Source organism: Diadema setosum, chromosome 14, assembly GCF_964275005.1.
Source record: "Diadema setosum chromosome 14, eeDiaSeto1, whole genome shotgun sequence".
Taxonomy (NCBI): domain Eukaryota; kingdom Metazoa; phylum Echinodermata; class Echinoidea; order Diadematoida; family Diadematidae; genus Diadema; species Diadema setosum.
In genome coordinates, this window is record NC_092698.1 from 7,994,080 (window position 1) to 8,018,079 (window position 24,000).

The 24,000-nt window shown below is 38.7% G+C and overlaps 1 protein-coding gene across 1 annotated transcript in view; it reads right to left on the reverse strand.

The window, feature by feature from the left end:
* Window positions 1–23,648, reverse strand: part of LOC140237882 (uncharacterized) — an 84,092-nt gene extending 60,444 nt beyond the window's left edge. The window contains exons 1-5 of the mRNA XM_072317814.1: window positions 23,409–23,648; window positions 9,782–9,881; window positions 8,254–8,450; window positions 7,299–7,455; window positions 3,456–3,601 (exon numbers count right to left, since the gene is read on the reverse strand). Coding sequence (XP_072173915.1) covers window positions 3,456–3,601; window positions 7,299–7,455; window positions 8,254–8,450; window positions 9,782–9,881; window positions 23,409–23,577 — 769 coding nt within the window. The 5' untranslated portion in view covers window positions 23,578–23,648. The remainder of the gene's footprint in view (window positions 1–3,455; window positions 3,602–7,298; window positions 7,456–8,253; window positions 8,451–9,781; window positions 9,882–23,408) is intronic.
* Window positions 23,649–24,000: the final 352 nt, after the last annotated feature.

The following is a 24,000-nucleotide window of genomic DNA, read 5'->3' on the forward strand; positions in this document are numbered from 1 at the left end:
ACCTCTTATGAAATATGAAAGAGCATGTAATTTTAAGAAGGATTCAACGTTTATTTGATGAAAATTGGTTTTCAAATGGCCGAGATATCCAAAAAAGTGATACTAAAAGACTACAGGCCACGCCTTTTATTAGGATCTCTTTGTTTCACCTTGATTTTGGATATCTCAGCCATTTCAAAACCGATTTTCATCAGATAAACTTTTGATACCCCTTATAATTGCATGCTCTTTGACATTTCATAGAGTGATTTCTGAATTTCTCGCAAAACGTTAAAAGCTTAATCCTCACCTCGACCAGAACTGTACACACCCTTTAATGTAGGCATGCACCTATAAATGGTTGTCCAACCAAGTCATGACGCCCAGGGGCTCGAGTATAACATGTGAGACCTGGTGAATGCCATCTAATTTGATTTGGAAAGCAATTCAAACTCGCATCCAGTCTCTTTCTTGTCCTCAGAAGCCCCCACAGCCTCCTCAAAACATCTCCTTGCTTTGACATGAAAACAAGGTGTTGGAGGAGAATCATTGCTGTGACTTCGTATACAAAATTATATACAAAGTTTGTCTTCCCTTCTATTTCTACAACTTGATAGACAGGCACCACAGATTTGATCTACTCTCAGGAATTACTCAACATGCATTCATGGATGGGATGTATACAACAACCTGATCAAAACCTTAACTTTGGAATCTCCTGAGCCAAACAAAACAAATCACATTCTTTTTGTCTTTTTATTAATCTATGCTTATCACTTGTCAGTGATATGGTATGATATGAATGAAATTATTGCATATATCTAATGTTTTTGCAATCAAATACACAAGTGGATTGGTGTAGCTGCACTAGGCCTATATATGTCATTCCTTATTTTTTTTTGCATGTATCTACATGTGTTTCTTTTAATCTTATGTAGGTGTAGGGCCTCTGACAAATGAGTGTTTTTAGCCACTGACACAGCTACTCTCCTGAAACAATACCAATAAATTAATAAAACATTTAAAAAAAAAATCTTCCCGCCCCTTCTCCCCCCCCCCCCCCCATACCAGTAAGAATACTTCCAGGCATGTCTCAGCTTGCATTGACAGAGTTATATCCCATTGTATGTAACCTGAGATTTACAGTGGCATATTCACAAATATAATTTTTTTTCTTATGACTGCATTCAACAAGTTACACTTGTACAATGATGAGATGCAGTGCAGAATATTAAAAAAAAAATCCGTTGAAGAGCACTTAAACAAATAGCCAGAATATTATGCTTACACGGTGCAATTAGCTACAACAGAAGAGCACAGCAAGCTGCTGATCACCGTCTGCCATGTTTCACTTTTTGCGGTAAAGAATTTGTGTTTGTCTAGCCCAGTTTTGCCATTGCCGCTCCTTCAGCGGACTTTCTTGTGAACACGAGGAAAGACATCGTGCGACACGAGATATTTACAGGCCAGTGCTCTGCAGCGGGACAGCCGACTTGATGCGGCGAGTTTATTGACAAGGGCCACTTAAACTGCTACACGGAGTTGCAAATTGTTTGAAATTGAGCTCAGTTATCCGGGCAGCACGCGGGAGAAAAAAAAAATGTGTCATTCGAGGTGCAGAATTACGTCTCCATTTCCCGTGAATTATGCACAGCTACGCTGCAGAGAACTTCAAAATTAAACTGTGGCTTTCACTTTGCTACAGTGCTTAAATACGGACGTTTGAGACAAAAAAAAAATAAGAAAAAGAAAAAGAGAGAGATGGAAAAAGAGAATGAGAAACGTTCAGCTGTTTTTCCTTCTGACGCACCTAACTTTGATCTCAAGTCTGCCTGAAGCCTGCTCTGGCGTTCGGAGGCCCGTTTTCTCGCAAGTTTCATTAAATGTCACAGCTTAAAGATTTGTCAACATCACATTCAATTGGATTAGCAGTGCACAATCCATTATGTCTACGGGGGGGGGGGGGGGGGGGGTTATTTTTCCTCTTTGTCTGCATGTTTTTCTTTTCAGGTCTCATCGCACGGCTTTATGAAAAAAATCCATACTTTGCACTGTAATTGAAATTTGGAATAACAATACATGTATATTTGGCTGTTGCATGCACAGGTATAAGGGAACTTCTAGCTCACAGCAACATATAGTTACACACTCCTTATTTGGACTTACACTTTCCAGATGCACATTTTCTATTACTTCCTCTTTTTAAAGGGATGTACCATACTGAAGCGTGTTCAACAGATTGTAATAACTTACAGTAGTTCTACATGTTTGAAAATTTGTTCTCTGTAACAAAGTTGAATACAGATCAGAGTGCCATGTCCATATGTCATAACAGGTTTAATGGATATATTAATATTTCAATAAGTACCCTGGCTGTAGTATTAATGAAAAAAGAAAGAGATATGACTCCATAATCTACATTTGTTTTTCTCCTCAACAGATTACGGATTTAGTGAGATAATATAATTCTAATAAGTAGTAGCCAAAGGGAAAACTTATGCAGAGCAAAAACTCTGAGGATTGCATTAAATATTTGTGTGAGTTTTTTTAACGTGAGGAAATTCTGATAACTGTGATATACATATTTATCTTTTAGTGATGGTGAATTCTGCAATCTCATTGGTCAATCAACCACTGAATATATTCTGTATTCCGTGATATGACATCATGATATTACACAGCCAGCTGCGCGTGTACCAAAGACGCTTATAGGAAAGTGCGCGCTAATCCTGTACAAAAGAAATGGACAGTGCGCGGTCCTCAAGCGTATTACGCACATAACCTGAGACCACTAGACGCTTGATAAATGACAACAGCAACTTCAAAGACAGCGCGTCTCAGGTGATGTGCGTCTTTGCCTGAGCTAGCTAGACGCGCTGTCTTTGCCTTTATATCTGGCTATCCCACGCCCTGTAGTATCTTATGGCATGTACGTATTTATGCGCGTATACAGTAATCAGCTCGCGAGACGTAGGCCTAAAGTCAACATGGCTGACAGCGGAGATTTCAACATCATTCACGAGGGGAAATCAGCGAGAAGAAGGTTAGCACTTACACTAAAAGATAGAATCATTACCTCCTGCTCGTTCTTACGAAATACGGGAAATATCTACAGTCTGGTGCCATATTCCATTCGACCTGCGGCCTCATGGAATATGGCACCAGACAGTAGATATTTGCCCGTATTTCGTGAACAAGCAGGGGGTAACTAATAATATCAACTACTGAATATGCATATATTTAGCAAGTCTAATATTTCGCACATCAGGACTTCCTGACAATTTTACGAGTGGTTAGATTTGCGATTGCGGAGTACAGTAATAAACACAGAAATATATGCATGCACGTCGCATTGATGTTTAGATTAGAGGTAATGTGTTTTTAAATTCACGAATAGCACTTGACTCAAGAAATTCACGAAAAAAAAACACCCCACAAAATATTCGGCATATACAGTTCTCAATCAATCTTCTCACCTTGTACGTCGACACGGACTCCCTTCTCCACACGACTGTTATCTGAGGTGGATGTGGCCACAACTTTGTAGATGCCAGTGTCGATCTCGCCAAGCCTCGTGATCTGGAGACTCCCCTGGCCGAGTAGCTTGTAGTGTGGGCTTTGCCTGGAGGGAAACAAACACAAGCGGCAAAATAAAATATAATAAAACGTGATTAGAGTATTTTTCCTTAAAGAGAGATGTTGTTAGGCCATTCTGAAAGTATTATACCCAAAACTATAAGAATGATGACAACTATAATAATTCATCATTTTGTGTACTTTGAATTAATTGCTACCTTGTTACCATGTTGCAGGACTCCCAAGAAAAGCAGTGTAAAAAGCACTGATCAGGCTACACTGGGTAAAAAATACTAAATATATAAATTAATGAATGAAGGGATAAACGAATGAATAAATGAATGAAAGAATGATTGAATGAATGAATGCCTAAATGACTAAATAAATAAATAAATAAATAAATAAATAAATAAATAAATAATAAATAGATAAATAAATAAATGAATAGATAAACAAATAAATAGATAAATAAATAAATATTCCAATTGATGTCAAAGTGATTAAAAATTACAATGAGATGAACAAAAAAGATGGCAATGATTATGTTGATGATAACATTCATACTAACAATAATGTTGAAAATCATGATTGCAAGAATGATAATCAAAATCTCCACAGTCATTCACCTTTAACTTCACCAGTATTATCACACATTCAAAATACATCAGAACAGAGGAAAACATTTTCGACCATTTCACACACACACAAGGAATCTACCCCATCAAATGGTTATCATACATCAAATATGATAAGGATTGATTCACTAATTGATTATTTTTAGAGCATGCCATCACAGCCTGTCTCCTTCAAAAAGGCTTTTATCGTGACTCTGTGAGAGGATGGAGGCTAATGCATTTTGAAAGCCATGCAAAAAAAAAAGATCCCTCATCCCAAAATATAATGAGTTTTAATGGAACCATTGAGACTTCCATACATCATATCATTAACTTTGTCTTTAATTCATAAATCCTGATCCCCATAAACCCAGATGATGATGTGCTTTTGAGCACTGCCGTCTGTCTGCAGTGGGTTGAATGAACCGCACAGTGTGATGATTCATGACCAGGCCACTATTCTTATTAATCTATCTTTTTCAAGTAACCATCCACTTCTTGTATCAGCTTTTTAAAGTCCCCAATCCATCATCTTACCCACTAAATATTCAGCTACAGATGGTACATGGGGGTCTGGAATAAGCCTTTCTATTTTGGGTTAATTTTTTCATGTGTACATACATTTCCATGATTATGATGAATTTTCTCTTTCCCACAGATTCTTCTGCTTTCTTTGAGCTTCTGCCTAATCAGTTTTGGGCAGACTGGTTAGATAATATGAAACCCTTTCTCAAATGTTCCTTCTTCACCAAAAAAAAAAAAAATGAATTTCATAAAACTTCCATGATTTTGTAATCTCAGGATTTTAAAATTCAAGACTCGTTTAATGATAATATTCAGCAATGTCTCATTAGCTTCAAACTGTGATAATGAAACACAAAACACCATGTGTTTAACTGGAAACAATCAAACATGAGCTTGGAATTTCTGGATGGGCACAAGTCAGTAAAATCATTATTTTATCTTCCACGACATTATTGCGAAAATTTCACTCTCTCTTTTGAACTTTTTCATCATAATCACCACCACCAGCTTCATGATGCTCATCAAAAAAGTTAATATTCATCCATGAAATATTTGTTGTATCCAAATTATTGCCAACAGGCTCTCATCCTGTAGCATTCTTCCCACTTAACCCATTAAGTACACGAATCTGGTGCCCTGCATATTAAGTCTATGGGCATTTCAGAATTCAGTATGGAATGGGTTAAAATCATTCTCGAGTGCATTGCAATCATGGGAATAAACACACATGTACATCACAGACAAATATATACATTTCTTTCGCACATAAATGTACATACATACATACATACATACATAAATTTATGTTGATATATATTGATATATGTGTATATATATATATATATATATATATATATACATGCACATAAAAGTAAAATCTAATCCACATTGTGTGTCTTATCCCTCCCGCATTCACTCTCATTGATGAGTGTATGCTTGTCAGAATAAAAAAAAAAAACATTTTCACCTTAAGCTAACACATTGCTCCCCCCCCCCCCCCCTTTGTGCCAGTCATAGAAAACTGAAAGTGGTCACAACCTGTTGCCACACCATAGGCATGTATGTCCCAACACCCCGGCCACAAAGCAAATAGCACTATTCACCTTTTCCTTGATTGTTTTATTCCAATACACAATCAAATTCTCTCCTAGGAAACCTTGGTGTATTTGAAGAGCTACACCAGCTGCGAGAAAAAAAGTATATAATATATGCACACATACAGTTTGAATAAAAAAGATGGCTGTTTGTTTTCTTCATTTGGGAGTTGGAGGGCTGACACAACGTGCGAGAAAATGATTGACAAATGTTTGGCGAACGCAATCAGCAAATATTGCAAATGTTTGGGGGCAGATTTTTCATCAGCAGGGGGGGGGGGGGGGAGAGAATATGCACTGTTCCATCAAATGAGGGTTTTTATTTGGGCATGGCAGCAGACGTGTACACTGTAACAGATTGTCAATTTAGATGGATATTAAAGGGCGCAGGAAAAACCCCATCAGCCAGAGATCTGACTGCAATCGTGAGGATTGCATTGCTGTCAAAGTCCTTGAGGGTAGCGGGGAATGTGTCAATAAATTCTTGCATAAATGTCACACCGTGGAATAAGTGAAGAGAGCATGTTTGTTGCAGACAAGACCTTGTTAAAAGGAAGTCTCAGTGATTTGAAGGGGGGGGGGTGTGATCATCACACTCTTTGGAAAAAATATCTCTGGGCAACAACTACACATGATGAAAATATGTCCAATATCATCAGAGTTGTAATTCAAAACCTCATTTCTTGTAGTCAGTTGTTTGAAAGCTGTCAAAATCGTGCAACTCACAGAGTCATCAATACCTTAGAAGGAGCATAAACAAGAAACCATTTTACATTTCCTTTTTTTTTTTTAAATACAACTTCAGATACAAGGGTTTTTAATGTTGATGTGAGTGTTTCTTACCCTGGGGCTGGGGGGGGGGGGAATAATTAAACAATTTAGAAAATCCCTGAAATTGATGGATACCCTTTGCTATTAACACTTCTGTAATGATACACTGTCAAAAAAAATAGTAAACAGTTTCTAATGTACTGTTACAATACCAACATACTTTCAGCTATCGTGGAAAAATGTCTCTCACACAACTCAAACTGAGCTCAACAAATTCTATCTGAATTGAAGAAAAATTGAGATGTAGTTATTACCACTTGAGAGATATATATTGACCAGGGTATATTGACTGGAGAATATTGACTTGGGGATGCTGATTAGTGGGTATTTTTACTGGGGATGCTGATTGGGAGATACTGGCCAGGAAATACTGTCTGGGCAACATTGACTTAGGGCAACAATGACTTACTGACAGGCAGACATTAATGGGAATACACTGAGCAGAGAATATTGACCTGGATGATGTTTGCCCTGTTCACACTCACAACAGATATTCATCAACTTACAGCACTATCTGCTAAAGTACTGACTGATACTGAATGGCTGGAAAATACTGCCTGGGCAATATTAACTGGGGAATAGTGGCAGGCAGACACTGATGAGGATATACTGACTAGTGAATATTGACCCACATGATATTGGTCCTGTTCACACTCACTACAGATATTTGTCAACTTACGGCACTATCTGCTTGTCACCCTTGTACCACGTCAGCGTTGCAGGTTCGGTGGTGGCCGCTTCCAGCGTCAGGGTGTCGCCAAGAAGGGCCTCGATCTTGTCTGGTCCCGGCGCCACCAAAAAGGACAGGTCCACTGGACGCTGGGCCGGAGGCGGATCTTGGCACCGCAAGGGAGCACAACAAACATTATGAAGATTAGGCTAGGAGCACACAAAATATTTATCTATGTGTAGTGACAACAGGCAGAATTGAAGAAGTGTCCTTAAGCCAAGACATGCAATTTTAGTTTTCACCTTTGTACTTTGATAAAGAATGAAGATCATGTTGATAGTGCTTCTAGAAATTTGTGAGTGAATGACATTCGCTCAGCACTTGCTCAATGATGGCATTTAGGTGCACTCATATTGTATAAAATACCATTCAACTGAAGCTGAAAATGGTGAGATATTAATTGGTTTTACTCTTTAATTTTAAAAAAATCTGTACATCTCTGCATATTTTTATCTACAGTTACTTTCTTATCTGTCAATACTTCAGAATTGTGCAACCAAGTAAAGATCAACTTGACACCATGGACATTTGACTGTGTTATCATGACAAGAAAAGTCTTTGAATATCAAAACTTGTGCATATGAAATACTTGATGCAAAATTATAGTGAACATGATTATATAGGATACACTTTCAGAATCAGGTAGACGGAAAAAAAGAACATTTCTGACATACTCCAGTAAAATGTAGGAATGTGCACAATGCATTTTAATGTATTCCGAAATTCTTGGACACATTATCTGGTAACAGCACAGGTAGTCAATATTTGTTCAGGTTCAATGAAGGCAGTCCCGTGTCTTTTCACCTGACATCCAGTACCATTCAGGAAAAATGGATATAGATCTGGCAGTATGGAGGGTGGGGAACTCATAAAAGTGGGAAAGAGGAACCATGGGACTATCTACCTGATTTAACCACAAGTTCGGCTTCCGTGCTGCGTCGTCTCACGTTGGGCAGCAGAGGGCTCTCGACCCGGCATCGGTAGCTCCCCGCGTCTGTCGCCCTCACGTCCTGAATCTCGAGTGCTCCGCTGGGAAGCAGAGTGTAGCGAGATGCGTAGCGCTCTTCAGTGAGGTCAATATTCTGCCGGTCTTTTTGCCACCTGAAAGAAAACATTGGCAAAGAACGAGATATTTTGCATTAACATATTTTGACCTACCTCTGCAAATATCTTTATATGAAAGGCTTTTCGGACCACTTGCTAATGCCTCAAAGAAACAAATGGGAGCAAAGTATAACAAACAGTTCCTGCATTTGTAAAAATGATTTAAGAAGAAAAATATTGAAAAAGAAAAAAAAACAAACAAACAATGGAGACTCCATGCAATGCACATGAAGACATTAGCCTAATGCTGTTAGTATGAGGAAAGGCAGCTGAACTGTTTTTTCCAATCCCTCATCCTCTTTTTTACCATTCTGGCACAGTGAAATGCACAGTTTAGAGTTGACATTTCTGTCACTTCAGCTGAATAGGAATCAGGAGCAATGCAGCTGTAATGCAGGGGAAATGCAAGCACAGAAGAGATTACCAGTAGTACAAATTGGAAGACATAATATTATTACACTTTCTCCAGCATGACTTTAATGAGATAAGGATAATCCTTCTTTAGTGACCTGGTGTTAATCCCTTTTGAGCTACAACTGCACAAAGGTGGTTCGATCTGAGCAGAACCGAACATTCTCAGAACCAGTCTCAAAATACCACTGCTTTTGCACATGACAGTCTTGGCTTGATCTGGCTATGAAAGGGTTTAATCAGATATATTGGTATATGCACCACACTTGTCACTTATTGAATGTTGGCTGCTATCAGCATGATGTTGGATTTTACTCTATTCCTGTGTGACTGTGTCAAACAAAGTTCAGAGGTGTCAATTTTGACAATGGCATAGCAGCATTCTGATGGCTGGTAAAAAGTGTACTTCTGGTGAGAAAACAATATGTTTTCATTTCCTGCACTAGACATGTGCAGTAGTAAAATTTGGGGAAAAAAGTGTGTTTACTGTCCCTGTAATAGATACGCGCAGTGATACAATTTTGGGGGAAACAACAGTATTTTCCATGAAACTTTCTTTATTTTAGCCAAAAACCAGTACTAAATATTGCATGAAAGTAACAGTTGGCATCTCTGTTTGTTGACTAGACACTCAGCTGGGATTATACAAGGGTGACTTCAGTCACTTTTCCAAATACACATTCTGCTGCATATGTATGTGACTGCTGGCTACAATGATTGTAGGAAATACATTTTCCTGCATCTTTCTTGGCCTCCGGGGAGACACTTCTTTACAAATTTGTAGTTTCCGTTCACTCTCTCTCTTTTCTCTCTCTCTCTCTTTCTCCCTTTGAATTCCTGAGCTAAAGGCAGTGGAAGGTATGGGATCCCCGCTGATGACCGCAGTCAAGAGTCGGTCCATTAAGGATTCCACTCACGTGAAGACTTTAGGGGCCGTTCCGGTTACATTGCACTCAAAGCGGGCCGTGTCGCTGGGGTAGACCGTCACTCCGAATGGTGGCGTGATTTCCCCCAGAGCTGAAATGGCAAACAAACACATGAAAAACATGTCTCTATGAGTTGTGAGTTTCAACAAAGTTATGATGAAAAAAAAATCACTGATCAAAATCTATCAAAAGCATTGCGGGCGGAAAGAAGTCCTTTACAAGAGAAGGTCTTAGTAGCTGTAGCGATTCAATTTCTGTGTCAATGACCTATTAACCCTGGCAGTTTTTGAGGGCGGGTTCTTTGATCTAGGGACTGCTAGCATCCAAAAGGCAGTACTGAACATTCATGAATTAATTGGCCTTTTTGGGGTAACTCACAGAGAGCACTTCAAAAAACCATTTCTGCAAACCTGGCACCACCACCATTTCTGCAAACCTGGCATCACCAGCACGGTCATGAAAACAAACAGAATATTCTGGGCTCTTCTAGATAGTTGATATGAATGTTATGGATAGAAACCATCTTTTACATACAAGCAATATTCTCTGAAGTGGCCACAGAAAAACTCTTTATCCATTTTTTTAAAGATAAGAGCAGAAGTCCCCATGTACACTTCTGGGTTGAAAAAAAAGGAGAGTCTCCACTGCTGTTTTATTTTGATAATGATCATTACATTTGAAAGAAAAAGAATATCTGACAATTTGCACGTAAAAAAAAAACAAGACAAAACAAGTCAATATTCATAGAGACTGCACAATACCTGTTTAAATGTTTGATATATGATACTAAGATACATCTTGTAAACATTTAGTTGATCTAGCGTAATAACAATGATGATGACGACGACGATGATGATGATGATGATGATTTACAGGATTAGTATTTCTATTTTAAAGAAGAAAAAAATCAAGGGCATGAATTGGTCTTCGCTGATATCATCAACAGATGCCCAATCTTGAAAGAGTTATCAGCAAAATGACAATTCTGGATAGGTACCAGCAGAGACGCACAAACACTTGAAGGTATAATCTGTACCTCATCTATTAACCGCATTCATCATTGAGCTTTATTGTAGAATCTCTTGTCACAGTGTGTCAAACCCATGGACCAGAAGTGATTCCTGCTGTTTGGAATCTAGAATACCATTCACCAGAATATGACCTGTGAACTGCACCCAAATTTTTCACATAAAAATACCTCATATTTTTCTTTGCTATGTCTTCAGCAGTCTATCACAAGGTTTCGCAGAAATGCTGTTGCAGTTTTTACTTCTGTTTTCTTTTAAATAATGCTCATGGCCTCATGCTGTGTCATTCTGGCAATACTGCCACCCCCCTTCCATTTCTTGATTTATTAATCACTGTTTCACAGAACTCATGTAAATTATATGCTTCTGTAATGTACAAATAATAAGCTCTGATTACCATACCAGACATGGCAAAGGGTGCGAGACGGTTCAAATGACTTAAAACCCATAACACAGACTCTTCCTCTAATGCAGATCATCAATGATGCAACAAAATTCTGATCACATGGTGGCTGCTCTAGCTTTATCTATTACCAAGTATGGTCAAAATTTCCATCACATTACTCTTTTGTAATGTGTTAAATGACATAAATGGTACACACCTTGATTTACTTATCTATATATATGACTACTGTACTAGTATTTACATGGAAAATTGAAATGAAAAAAAAAAGATATCTGAATGTTTGTTTGTTTGTTTGTGTGTGTATTTTTTGTTGGGGGGGGGGGGTGAGTTCATATTTGTGTGCTATGGTTATCACTGCAAATGGAAAAAAAAAATTATCCCCAAATGATAATAATTAAAGAAACTTCCATTCAAGGAAAATAAAATTACATCATATTTCTTTGATTTGCTTTAAAAGTTGGAAACAAACTCAAAATTTATCCAATCATGAACTTTTAGGTGACATCATAACTCATTATCACATCCAGTTAGACTGAAACTACATTCAAATTCTTCATCACTGGTTACAGCACTGTGCTGCCCACCACGTTTGTTCTCAGTGCTTACAGGAATATGAGTATCATGACTTGAGTGTTTGAGTATCTCTGCTTTACATCAAAGCAACAGACCAACATCTTGTTGCCTCTTCTTCTTCCACTTTTGAGAGCTCTTAAGTGTCATTTTGGCAACCATCCATTTCATGGAGAAATTTTGTACTTAACTGCCACAGAATGTACTAAATCAACAAGGCAATGTGACACTCAGTAGCTTAACTTGACCCCATTGTGTTCTAACATCTCAGTAAGATAACGTTTCTCATGGCACATGCAAGACATTCACTTTTCATACCAGATAAAAGGAGTGACTCTATACCCTTGTTTCTCCATCCGCCCACCACCCCAATATGAGTATCATGACTTGAGTGTTTGAGTATCTCTGCTTTACATCAAAGCAACAGACCAACATCTTGTTGCCTCTTCTTCTTCCACTTTTGAGAGCTCTAAGTGTCATTTTGGCAACCAGCCATTTCATGGAGAAATTTTGTACTTAACTCCCACAGAATGTACTAAATCAACAAGGCAATGTGACACTCAGTAGCTTAACTTGACCCCATTGTGTTCTAACATCTCAGTAAGATAACGTTTCTCATGGCACATGCAAGACATTCAATTTTCATACCAGATAAAAGGAGTGACTCTATACCCTTGTTTCTCCATCCGCCCACCACCCCTTCTAGATGTTTTGTCCTTCCAATAGAAGCAAAGGAGACACACTTTATTCCGTGAAGGTGGTACAAATAGCCCCTCGGCATGGGCAACGTATAGTTACAGCTTGCAGAGTCAATATCAGCACTCCCAGATGGAAATCGATAATTTTTCATTTACCCTCGAAAGGGGATACTTCTGGCCCGCTTCTGATTTCTCTGCCCGTGGGGTCTTAAAGCTGCAATGTAGAGTGAACATGATGATAAAGACTTTTCTCTGTATTTATATACATAACACACATATATACTCTTCACCAGGTTTCACAGTGCTGGAGGATTCAGAGAGGCTACTGTAAAACGAGCAATGTTCACGTGCATTCTAATTTCGCACATTTTGCAAGAGCCAAGATTCAGCAGAGTAAAATGCATGTTAAAGTTCTTGTCCACACTATATATATGCATTGAATACCAGAGGCACTTTGCGAAAATTTCATGCCGTGAAATAGGCCGTCAGCTCCAATTCGTGGAAATTTCATGCCGCAAAAATATCTCGCTTTACGGTATGTTTGTAAACCCTTCCTCTCACTATTTTGTCTCCACTTTAGAGACACATTCACTGAACTTGCAAAGAGTTTTTACAACTTCTGCCCATTCTACACGTAACTCTAAGGTTGCCACGGCAATTTTTTTTTTTTTGGTGGAAGATCTAGATACTGAAAGGCAATGTGCCACTGAAGTTGCTTTCGATAAACGGGACACGGATGGATCGATAAGCTGGCCTAATGCTGGCATATGTCTTGACGTACACGCGCAAGGTGCAACAATAATTGCGTCCAAACTCCCCACGCTCGGCCCAGATTCAACCACAAGCCAGGTGCCAGGGGGAGTGGGGGGGGGGGGGGGGAAGCTCCCCAGCTCCCTTACCCGCAGAAATCGAGACGAGAGGGTCTCAAATTATCGTCCCCATTTCCCTTGAAAGCCCACTGATGCAGCCTCTATAGCAGTGCCAGAGGCGATGGCTTAGTACGATTAGGACACTGTTCCCTGAATTTCCATCCTGCTCCCAAACTATGCCACGGCCCACCTTTTAACATTTTCTTCTTCTTCTTCTTTTGTAACAGAAGTTAACTGTAGCTATCTAGTACATACTACTGTACTGGTTCTCTTAAAGCACATTACAGGGGAATTATGCTCCAAATTTTGTGATTGATTTGAGTCATGCCAATGAAACAGAAATGTGAAAGTTTCACAACATTAGGACAAAAAAAAAAATGATCAGAAAGTGTTGGATTTCAAAGTTGTACATGTTTAAGCTCATGAAAAGTGATACCAGTTGCAATCACAACACAATATGCACACTGAACAAGGTAATTATGTGTATATACATATATAGATACAACACTCAATACTTTGTTTCTCATGAAAGATACTATTTTGCTAAATTATTGTAACTCTTTGATCCTCCGATGTAAAGGATACAAGGTAATGTGTTATTTTCTTTAGTTTATTATTAATTTTAAAAATAAATGAAAATTACAGCAAATTCTGCTACACTGTTGGTTCGTTTAATTGAATACTGAACATACTTTTTTTATTTCAATGATTTTTATGTCATCTTGATACAAAGGACAGATACATTTCCTTTTCTATATGACAAAAATAAATCAGTATCTTGTCAAAAATCCCTTAGCCAGTTTGAATGTACCAAAGACATGCAGGATATAACATTATTTGAATCACTTTGTGACAGTTACAAGAAGCCAAAGAGTTACACATACACATACAATGCACACACGTACACACACAATTAAAGGGCAATTTGTGAACTGGTTCACCTGCGGCCAAAACACTGTGAGAAATTTACACCCTCGTGCTTTCATCATTGTGAGAACGACGGGAGTGGGGGCGACATTTCTCGTCACGTCGGGACGCGTCCCACCTTGTCTATTGTCAGCGGAATTTTCCCCACCACCCAAACGCCTACAGTCCAAGTTTGCCACGAACTTCATATAACTGGATTGACTGGAGGCACCAGTGAACCTGTCATTTATTTGCAGACAAAACACCCGCCCACCTCCTCTCTTTGGATAAAACTATAGTGAAAATTTTGGGGGATATGGGGGGAAAAAATGACATTTTTGAATACTCAGAAAAATACCCCCCAAAAAATCATGATAATGAATGGGAAAATGACCACAAACATATCTTGGCAAACAGAATATGTATACATAATGTATTTGGCCTATTTTTTGAGAAGGGAGAGAGTGGGCAATAAGTATTGCACTGCGCACAAATGGTTGTGAGTGTTTTTCTCACACTAAAATGGTTGCTATCTATCAAACTCTCTCTGCAAGTGTGTCACAAAACGTAACAAAGGACAGCACAAACAACAGCAGGGAAGCAAGCGAAAGATAACTGGACGCTGGGGTCATTCAAAGAAACAGGCTGTGTACTGTTATGCCATTGTGTTTTTAACTCAATTCATAAAAGGATGGACATGAAGCAAACTTTACAGAATAAAAAAAGAAAAAAAAAATCACCTGTACCAGACAAGTCATAGTGCTAGTAAACGGAAGAAATATATTACAGGATTATAAGTTATTTATAAGAACCATGGCATATGATATTGAGATTGTAATATTGTTATGTGTTCTGATGGTATATTTAGACACATTTTCTGATAATACTGGTTGCAATAGGAAAAAGCTATTCATACACAATATCATGCATACAAGCAAGCTGATGCTCCAGTACAGTGATAAACTTGTAATATGTTGGGTTATTTGGGAAAAGTACATATATATTTTAGAGACTAATGATAAGTTAATTTTATTTTACTTTAAACATGTTTCTTTAAATGACAGTGTACTGCAGGTGAAAGCTTATGAATTCTTTAAAAAAAAACACAATGTAAAAGAATTTAATGTGGAAAACACATACACTTTATCAAACTGATGTCACAGTAGTTATTAAATCAACCATTTATGATATTCAAAGCAATTTTATTTATGATTTCAGAAACAAGAGAAACATACTGTCATTATGGACTGTTGATAAACCAGATGTATAGATAAGAATGAACATATACCAGAGAAGAAGTGAAAGAGTGCTGATATTCTGTGCCAAAGGTCAATGCATTCAACACCCACTGACCCTTGACCTGTATGTTTGGTTATATCTCAGTATGTTTGGGTATCCAAACACGAGAGTTTTCAAACTGCTCCTGCCTTGCTTGACGGGAATATTGTATCTTTAACAACAAACCACACAAAGGCAGAGTGATGTGGATGAAAGGAACATAGGTATTCAAGCAGATATCCCAGCTCAGCCCAATAAAGGGGAACCATCCGTCACAATTCTTCCCACTCGTATTCACCCCTCCACATGCCCAGTAGGTGATGGCATTGAAGTCAGTCATCCATTGAATGCTGTAACAATGTATCAGCCAAACCCAAGGATTACTTCAATTATTCACATCTTTAGGTCTTCCCTACCTATTGAGGCTGTCACACACATATACAATCATATCATCAAAATCCCATAGCCCTACTTCTAAACAAGCACACTTGATTTACACAGAAGAGACTGTGATATATGACAGGTTTTGTTACAAATTTATGAAAAAAAAAAATGATATTGCATTTTCTTTTTGTTAGTCATTCTTTATATTGCATTACCATACATCTCTAGTTCCTTCTCATAAACTTGTGCACATCATAATCTCTCAGTGTAATCATAAACAGGACAAATCTCTTTTTTTGCCAGGTTAAAAGTAAGTATACATGTAGATGTGCATCGCACAAATCCAATGGCATTCATTGCTACTTGCTCCTAACCTGATAGTACAGGAACAACTGTCTTTGGTTTAAATTTAAACAAGAGGGTTGAGCATACACAAAAGCCAAGTCATGATCCCATCGATGTTTTTGATGTCAAATCTACTTATATTGGTTTTGTTTGAGTGTTTGTACTTTTTTGCCCGTTAATGTGTGAATCCCAGGAAAATAGCTGTATACTACACAGAACACATCATTCAAATGACATACTATTTAAACCCTTGATCTTGATGCTGAAATTTAAGAGCATCCCATGGAAAAAAAAGGAAAAAAATCATAGAAATCAAAACAAAAACTTATGTATGTATTTATTGCCTGGGTATAAAGGGGGTGGGGCAATGATGTAGGGAGACTGCCTTGCATAGAACTCATGTATTCAAACTCCAATCTTGTTCAGCCACTATTACAGTTTCATGCAGCATGTATGGCCAGTGGATTATCCAACACTCCTTGCTCATTGTGTCAAAATTCATGGGAGGTTTCACACTGACAAATGAGCTTGTTTGTAATCATGTTTCTGACGAGTGTTTCTTAATGCTTTTACTGTTTCTAGGTCCTCAGATACAGAAGTTAGTCTTCTTGTGTCCTGTAACCAAATGATAATTCATACCAGCTTGTCACATATATTGTCAAAAATGCAATCTCCATATTCAATGCTTATAATCAAGAGTTTGCACATGTAAGCAACATGCTAACAGTGACTACCGGGTCCAGATCTCCTCACTAGTGCAATAGAAATTACGCCATTATGATGATGAATGCACACCCCTAAAATTGAGCAGAATTTGGTTGGGCATTATGTGGCAACCAAGATTGGGCAAACATATATGATTTTAATAAGCTAATTGTAGTCAATCTCACAAAAATCTACTCAACAAAACTACGTTTGCAAAGACTGGGCAAACACATATGATTTTAATAAGCTAATTGTAGTCAATCTCACAAAAATCTACTCAACAAAACTACGTTTGCAAACAAGTTTATTGTAAATGTGAAAGTCCTCTTGGCTACTGAGCAGACATGTGGCGAGAACTATACAACAGATAGACTGTGACCAAGAACACTAAATTCTTTGCAATGGATCACTTAGGACTCGCAGCACCATACTGGGCCTATTTGGTGTTTGGGAACAAACCCTCCGTCCGGCGGTTCCAAACCCTTCTTCAACGTCTGCCACAATATCGCTTCTACGTGATTGATCACCAATCCAATAATCCCCTTTGCGCAGCTATCACACTCGCTGCTGCTGGCTTGATGAAACGATTACTGTGGGAGGGCATTTCTTGTGTAGAAGGGAGAGAGTTGCCAATATTTGCATATGTCACACAGACTACCCTACCTCCATGCATTATTCCATTGATTGAAACACGGCTGATTGTTGGGTGCATGAATAGGGAGAAAGAAAAAAAAAGCAACGTATGATCCCCTGCTCTGTTTAGCTTGCTGATGAGAACACAGATTGCCAGTACAACCAAATATTACCCCATCATAGCATGAAAATCTGCGCAGGAAAGAAGAGGGGAAAAAAATGTTTTCAGAGTTACAGCGCATAGGGGTATTCAGTGCAAATCTTTTGACCCGATGGTCTACTATCAGCCTCTACTATTATGTGAAAATACTCCTTCCTCCCCCCCCCCCCATTTAACAACATGTTACAATAGGAATTTGTATCAACTGAGTGATATGTTTGCAAAACTTGTTTCAGTTACTGTTTCCACCCACCCATGCTGTCACCACTCACAGCACTTCTCCCCCCCCCCCCCCACCCCTCAAGATTTTCAAATAATAGTTTTTGATAAGCATGAACTGACATTTGCAAGAGAAGAGAGAATGAAAGAGCAATATTGCCTGTGCGTTGCCTGGTTTTGGTGCCAAGATACTGAGCAAAGCAGATTTATTTGAAGCTGGTAAAACCATTCCACGACAACACATCTGTCATTCTTGCAATTCAGGCATTCATTGGTAGGGGAAAAAAAAAATTTAACCACTAATGGAATAGTTAAATGTATTTATCAGCACTATACTCAACACATTAAAAATTCTTTTGCTTCATCCATCAAATATGCATTTACCATTCAAAAGGCCATTATCTTCAATGAAGTTTTGAACACATAACAAAGGATGCCTAGCAGAAAACAGCAGGACTGTAATAATTTTTGTTCTTCTACATCTTTTTTCCCCTTTTTTTTTTTGTGAGGAGGGGCACACATAGACAATATGTAATTCTCAAACTTCACATTTCATATTCTAAGGAATATTTTACCCCTAGGCACGTTATCTGATCATGCCTGAATAACAATATTCTCTAAAGACTTACATCTTATCATTCTTCAGTGAATAAAAAAAAAAAGGGGGGGAATAAAAAGAGTTTCATTTCCCATCTTCCATATGTGTCGGGGATCGGAATACGCCCTCCTCCACTGGAGCTGTGATTGACAGGCAACCGGCATCTTTTGCACCTCCGTATCCAAAAGAGGAGGACCTTGTGAAGTGGTCCACAAAGAGTAGCTTTACCTCCATGAGTCATGCAAAGCATCCCTGAGTCCTACCCTCCTGATGTACCAACATCTGACTCCGGACTCTCCCTTCATCCCAAGTCGTTGATACCCTCCTCTTACACTCCTACCACTTATTTGCACAGCGAATCAAACCCAGGGGGTCCAAGCCCAGTCCTTTTTATTTCAATTCCTTTTTTCTTTTCTTTTTTTTTGGAGGGAGAAAAAAAATGTATGATGGGAACGGTTCACTGGCATCAACTACTTCCACTCAACATCCGAATGCTCTGGCTCAGATTCCAAGTCTTAATGACAGGATGCGTTCTATGATTTGCGTTCAAGGAAGGAGAACAACTTTTCTCTCTCTATTTCCATTTTTTTTTCCCAACCCTCTCTCATCCCCCCCCCCCCCCATTTCTCTCTCTTAGTACTTGAGCTCTCTAAATCAGGTTTGTTACCTTGATGCTGAACGAACACTTGGTCAAGTGCAGAATTTTTGATGCCGCCTGATGTAAAGGGAGGTCTTGACATGATGGGAGCTTCTGTTTCAGCAAACACTAGGGGTGGTGAATCATGCTAGGCATTCTCACTGGAATAATTCACTTTTTTTCATGAGTGATTTTAAAGATGAAACTATGCTCTTCTTTTAAAAAAAAGATGATTTGCACTACTTATATAAGAATATATGAAGGGTTTGTTTGCAAAAAACCGATAAGTCCATTTTTGAAGATTTTGAAGTGTGATCTCTGTCATAAAGTTCAAAATAATACCTTTTGAATAATATATTGGTCACTACATATAATTGTATATTTTTTAAGTTATGGTCAAAAGAAGCAAAAATTTTCTTATTATTCTCTTTATTTTTCTTGACTTTTAATCGCAAATGTCTCCATTTGACAAATATGGACTTATCGGTTTTTGCAAACAAACTCTTCATATAAACCAATAAAATCTTTGTAAGGGAGTGTGCTGAAAAGAAAGGACATACTGAGTAATAATTTTAACAAAAGAAAAATTCACACTATCAGAGAGACCTGCATCCTTAAAAAAAAAAAAGGAATGTACTGATAAGAACATTTCCAATAATGCCTCCCTCCTTTTTTATCAGCCTTCTTCCTTAGTAATTTCATGGTGGAGATAAAATGAAATCTTTGACGCACAGTAGTTGGATATCCATGGAATAAATACTTGTGGAATTCATACGGTAATCTGCATTCAACATACATGTACTTATTCTGGTTTTACCAACAATCAACAAAGAAGAACACACACACACATATATACAAAATGAGTAATATATCCAAATAAACAGGGCCTACCATAGGAGATCATGGGACGAGAAAGCTCAATACCAAGGCCAATGCTGATCAGACTTTGGCCTGGGGAGAAGAGCCATCTAATGCCCAGAAATGTAGCATTACTCCTTTAATTGGACAGCTCTGAGATATGCAAACATGTCCATTCCATTACAAGTGACTCCTGGTGTAAGCCGGGCTGATAGTAATCCCAAGGTAATTGGACTTGGTGGGGGGGGGGGGGGGGAATGGGGCACAGATGACAAATCTCCTAGCATTTCTCCACTCCCAGTTGAGTACTGACCCAAGCTCTTCCACCCCAGACGTCTCCCTGCTGCTGCGAAACAAACTGGGTTCGCAAACTCAAAATATGACACTCCGTTCATTAGCGCAAATCCCAGTGTTTGAATAAGTGTCGTCCCCGCCCCGACCGATTCCGGATGTTGGGGCTTGACGAGGTGGTGGCACACGACGGTTGGCATGTGTAACAATTTTTCCATCCTGATACCCCCCTCCATCTCAGGGCTTTCCAGTTTCTCTGTTCTAGCCAGAGAGTGGGGAAAGTGAGTCACTTTTTGGACAAATATGCATACGTGCCATCTTTAGGGATAGAAACACACATTTTGTTTGCTGCAGTGATAGAAATCAATTCTGATTATCTGTCCTGTCTACCCATAAGATCTTCAATGTCAAAATCAAGGAGTTAGATGGAGTATTAGGTTATATGTATTGAGCTCAGCTGTGTCAATACTGAGCTTTACTCACATTAACTTCTCATCACTGAGCCGAGGTCTTCCTTGAAAAGAGCATTGTGCACTATCTCCACACTATTCCTGGTTTCCTTATGGAGTCTTCACAGATCAAACTTGGCTTTTGATTCACCTCTCTTCCTCTCCTCTCTCTTCTATCTATCTATCTATCTAACTATCTAGCTATCTATCTATCTGTGTTGTAAGAGTATTTTACTTTGACCTCGTACATTGCATACTGATAGATGCAGTTTGCTCATAGTGACTACAGCTCCTTGATCGCTCCCTTTAATTATGGCAAAACCAGGAACATTTGCTGCATGAACTTTTTGCAAACTGGAGCCGATGGTCCTTTTCACAGCATGAAACTTTTGCAAATTGCCACTTGCATTATGGATGCATTGTGCAGGCAAGAACTTTTGCATGCATTTTACTTTCATGAATCTTGGCTCCTCACGAATTTCCTGAAAATTTCAGGCATGTGAAGATCTCTGATTTTATGGTATCCATCTCATGTGGAACATCAAAGAACCACTGTCATCTGTGCAATGAACTCCTTGCTTCTGAAATTTAGTAATTCCCTTTAGATTACATACAAAACACATGATTCATATTAGCGATGGGCCCTGTTTTATGAAGAGTTAAAATTGATTATAAAGTTGATTTCTATCATAAGTCTATGGCAGCCTGTGTGTTATAGAAATTTAAAATTGATTATATCTTTTGATAAAACAGGGCCTGGACACTATGAGGGAAGACTTTTACCGGTGAGGTTGGTTACCCTACACTCCATGTAGTTCTATGTATCCTGAAAGCCAAATCACCAGTCACTACTTCAATTCACTGACTTTGAACATTTTTTAATCTTTGAAATGAAATCCTATTTAACAATATACTGTGGCACATTACTCTAATTTCTTAGATTCAGTAATCATATTATGAGCAAGTATATACCACCCCAACCATATACTGCACTTTATTTTCATGCTTACCAATTCAAATGCATGAGAAAGTCTTCATGGGATAAGTGTGAGAAGCTATGAGGCACACACACACACACATACACACACACACACAAAATAAAACACGCCTTTAAACCCATTCAGGATGAGCAGATTTTCCTATAACACGTTCTTCCCATAGACACCTGCCCAAGTACATGTATGCTCACAGACTAGTTTTCAATGGGTTAAAGTCCTATCTCATCCCTTTACTGAGGAGCTGCAGAGAGAAACCTGCCTCACACAGTATCATGCACAATTAATCAGACAAATTTTTAAACAAGCGGGGGGATTATGGGCACGTCAAGCGTGCAGAATCTCGCGCCCACCAATGAGACGAGGGATCAAGTCCCCCCTTCGCCTATTTCCCCTCTTCGCTGTTTGCCCCAGCACAGTCCCTAGTTGTCATCCCCAAAGCAATCAGGCAGCCACCAAATGTACACTTGAATGGAGTTGGGATTATTAAGATGGTTTAAGGGAGGGCCAAAAAAAGAAGGGATATCCCAAATTGGAGTGTCCAGGCTCACATCTACTAGGAAGAGAAAAACCCTTTGTGTATGCTTTGTATGGAGGAAAGAAGAGATTTGTAGCACTCGAGGGAAACTACCCAAGCAGAGCAGCTGAGGGTTTATTCAAGGTACTTCAAGTCATGCTGGATACTGCCATCAATAAATCTTTTAAAGAAAACTATCAACTTTCACTCCTATTTTGAATATCAGAGACAGAGACAAAGTTAGAACAGCAATGAAGGTACAACTTGCTTCTGAGGAAAGACCCCGATGTCTTTTCCGAAGCTGCACTGCTTTGACATGCCATTAACACATTTATCATCCCAAATGTCTCTTGGGCAATTGGCCATCAACGTTCGTTACAATGATTATTGTCCACATATTACATGATTTGCACAAGTCTTGACAACATCGTAACATCACATCTGTCACTGCATTTTTCAAACATGAAGAGCAAAATTGTTTTTTCCATGCTCCTCCAAAAGTTTCAAATTTTTGAATGGACGATTTTAGCCATTGTATCATTTTTCCTGAGTGTAAAGTTCACCTAAATCAGGGGACCAAACTGCAATACCTATTGTTAATCAACATTGCTACAAGCAGGGGGTATTACACAAAGGATTGAAGACAGTTTCTTGGGTGCAACTTCAATGATACTCCAACTTCTACATGAAAATTAAAATTTTGGAGATGTCTTCATGCAGCCATTACTACATGGTAATCCCATTATAATGAGATCACCTGTTCCAGCTGATTTGTCTCATTACATCCAGACTCTCATTGTATCGTAACACTTGGAAAAAAACCATTAACCAGTTGAAGACCAGTCACAAGTATACTTACACAGGTGCTTATGGGAAAATGTGTGTTATAGTAATATCAGCTCCTCCTCAACAGGTTAATGCACACTGTATATACATGTTAAAATTGGCTTACACGCATCATATGATGATGAAACCATATCGATAAACACAAAACATCAGGAAATGTGACGCGAAAGTGCTAGAGTATTCTCTTATAGTTTTCAATGGATTCATAGATATGATTTGTACTCACTTGGTATTGTGACGTGGGCTCTCCTGCTCTCAATAAGGCCCAGGTATTGGTGATAGATGGTGCAGTAGTAGACACCTTGCATTTGCTCATCGGGGATGCCCGCAAAAATCTGCAGTGCCCCCGTCGGCAGCATCTCGTAGTAGCGTGAGCCAACGGTGTCGATGAACATATCATCTTTATGCCATTCGATAATGATGCCATCTGAGAGCTGGGTGGAGCAGTTGAGGGTAAGGCCACGCCCGCTCACCACCTCGTGATCCTGGGGCTCGGAAGAGAAGCTGTACCCACTGAGACGGTATTGTTGAGATCCTGTAGACATTGAGATAGACAAAAATGAAATGTTTGCATTGAGACACACAGACTAAGTGATTGTTTACTAGCATTCTGCAGAAAATTTTCTCATAACGGCCTTTGTGAAGAACAAAAAAAAGATATGTCAAATTTCATCCTGAGCTTAACACATTCCAACATGCTAGATGGTATAAACCAACATCACAGGATCTGTACGGTAATGCTAATAGCACTCAAGACATTTTGTAGATCAGCTCAGTGGGTCTTCATGTCATTCCATTGTTGACATGGCAGAGCAGTG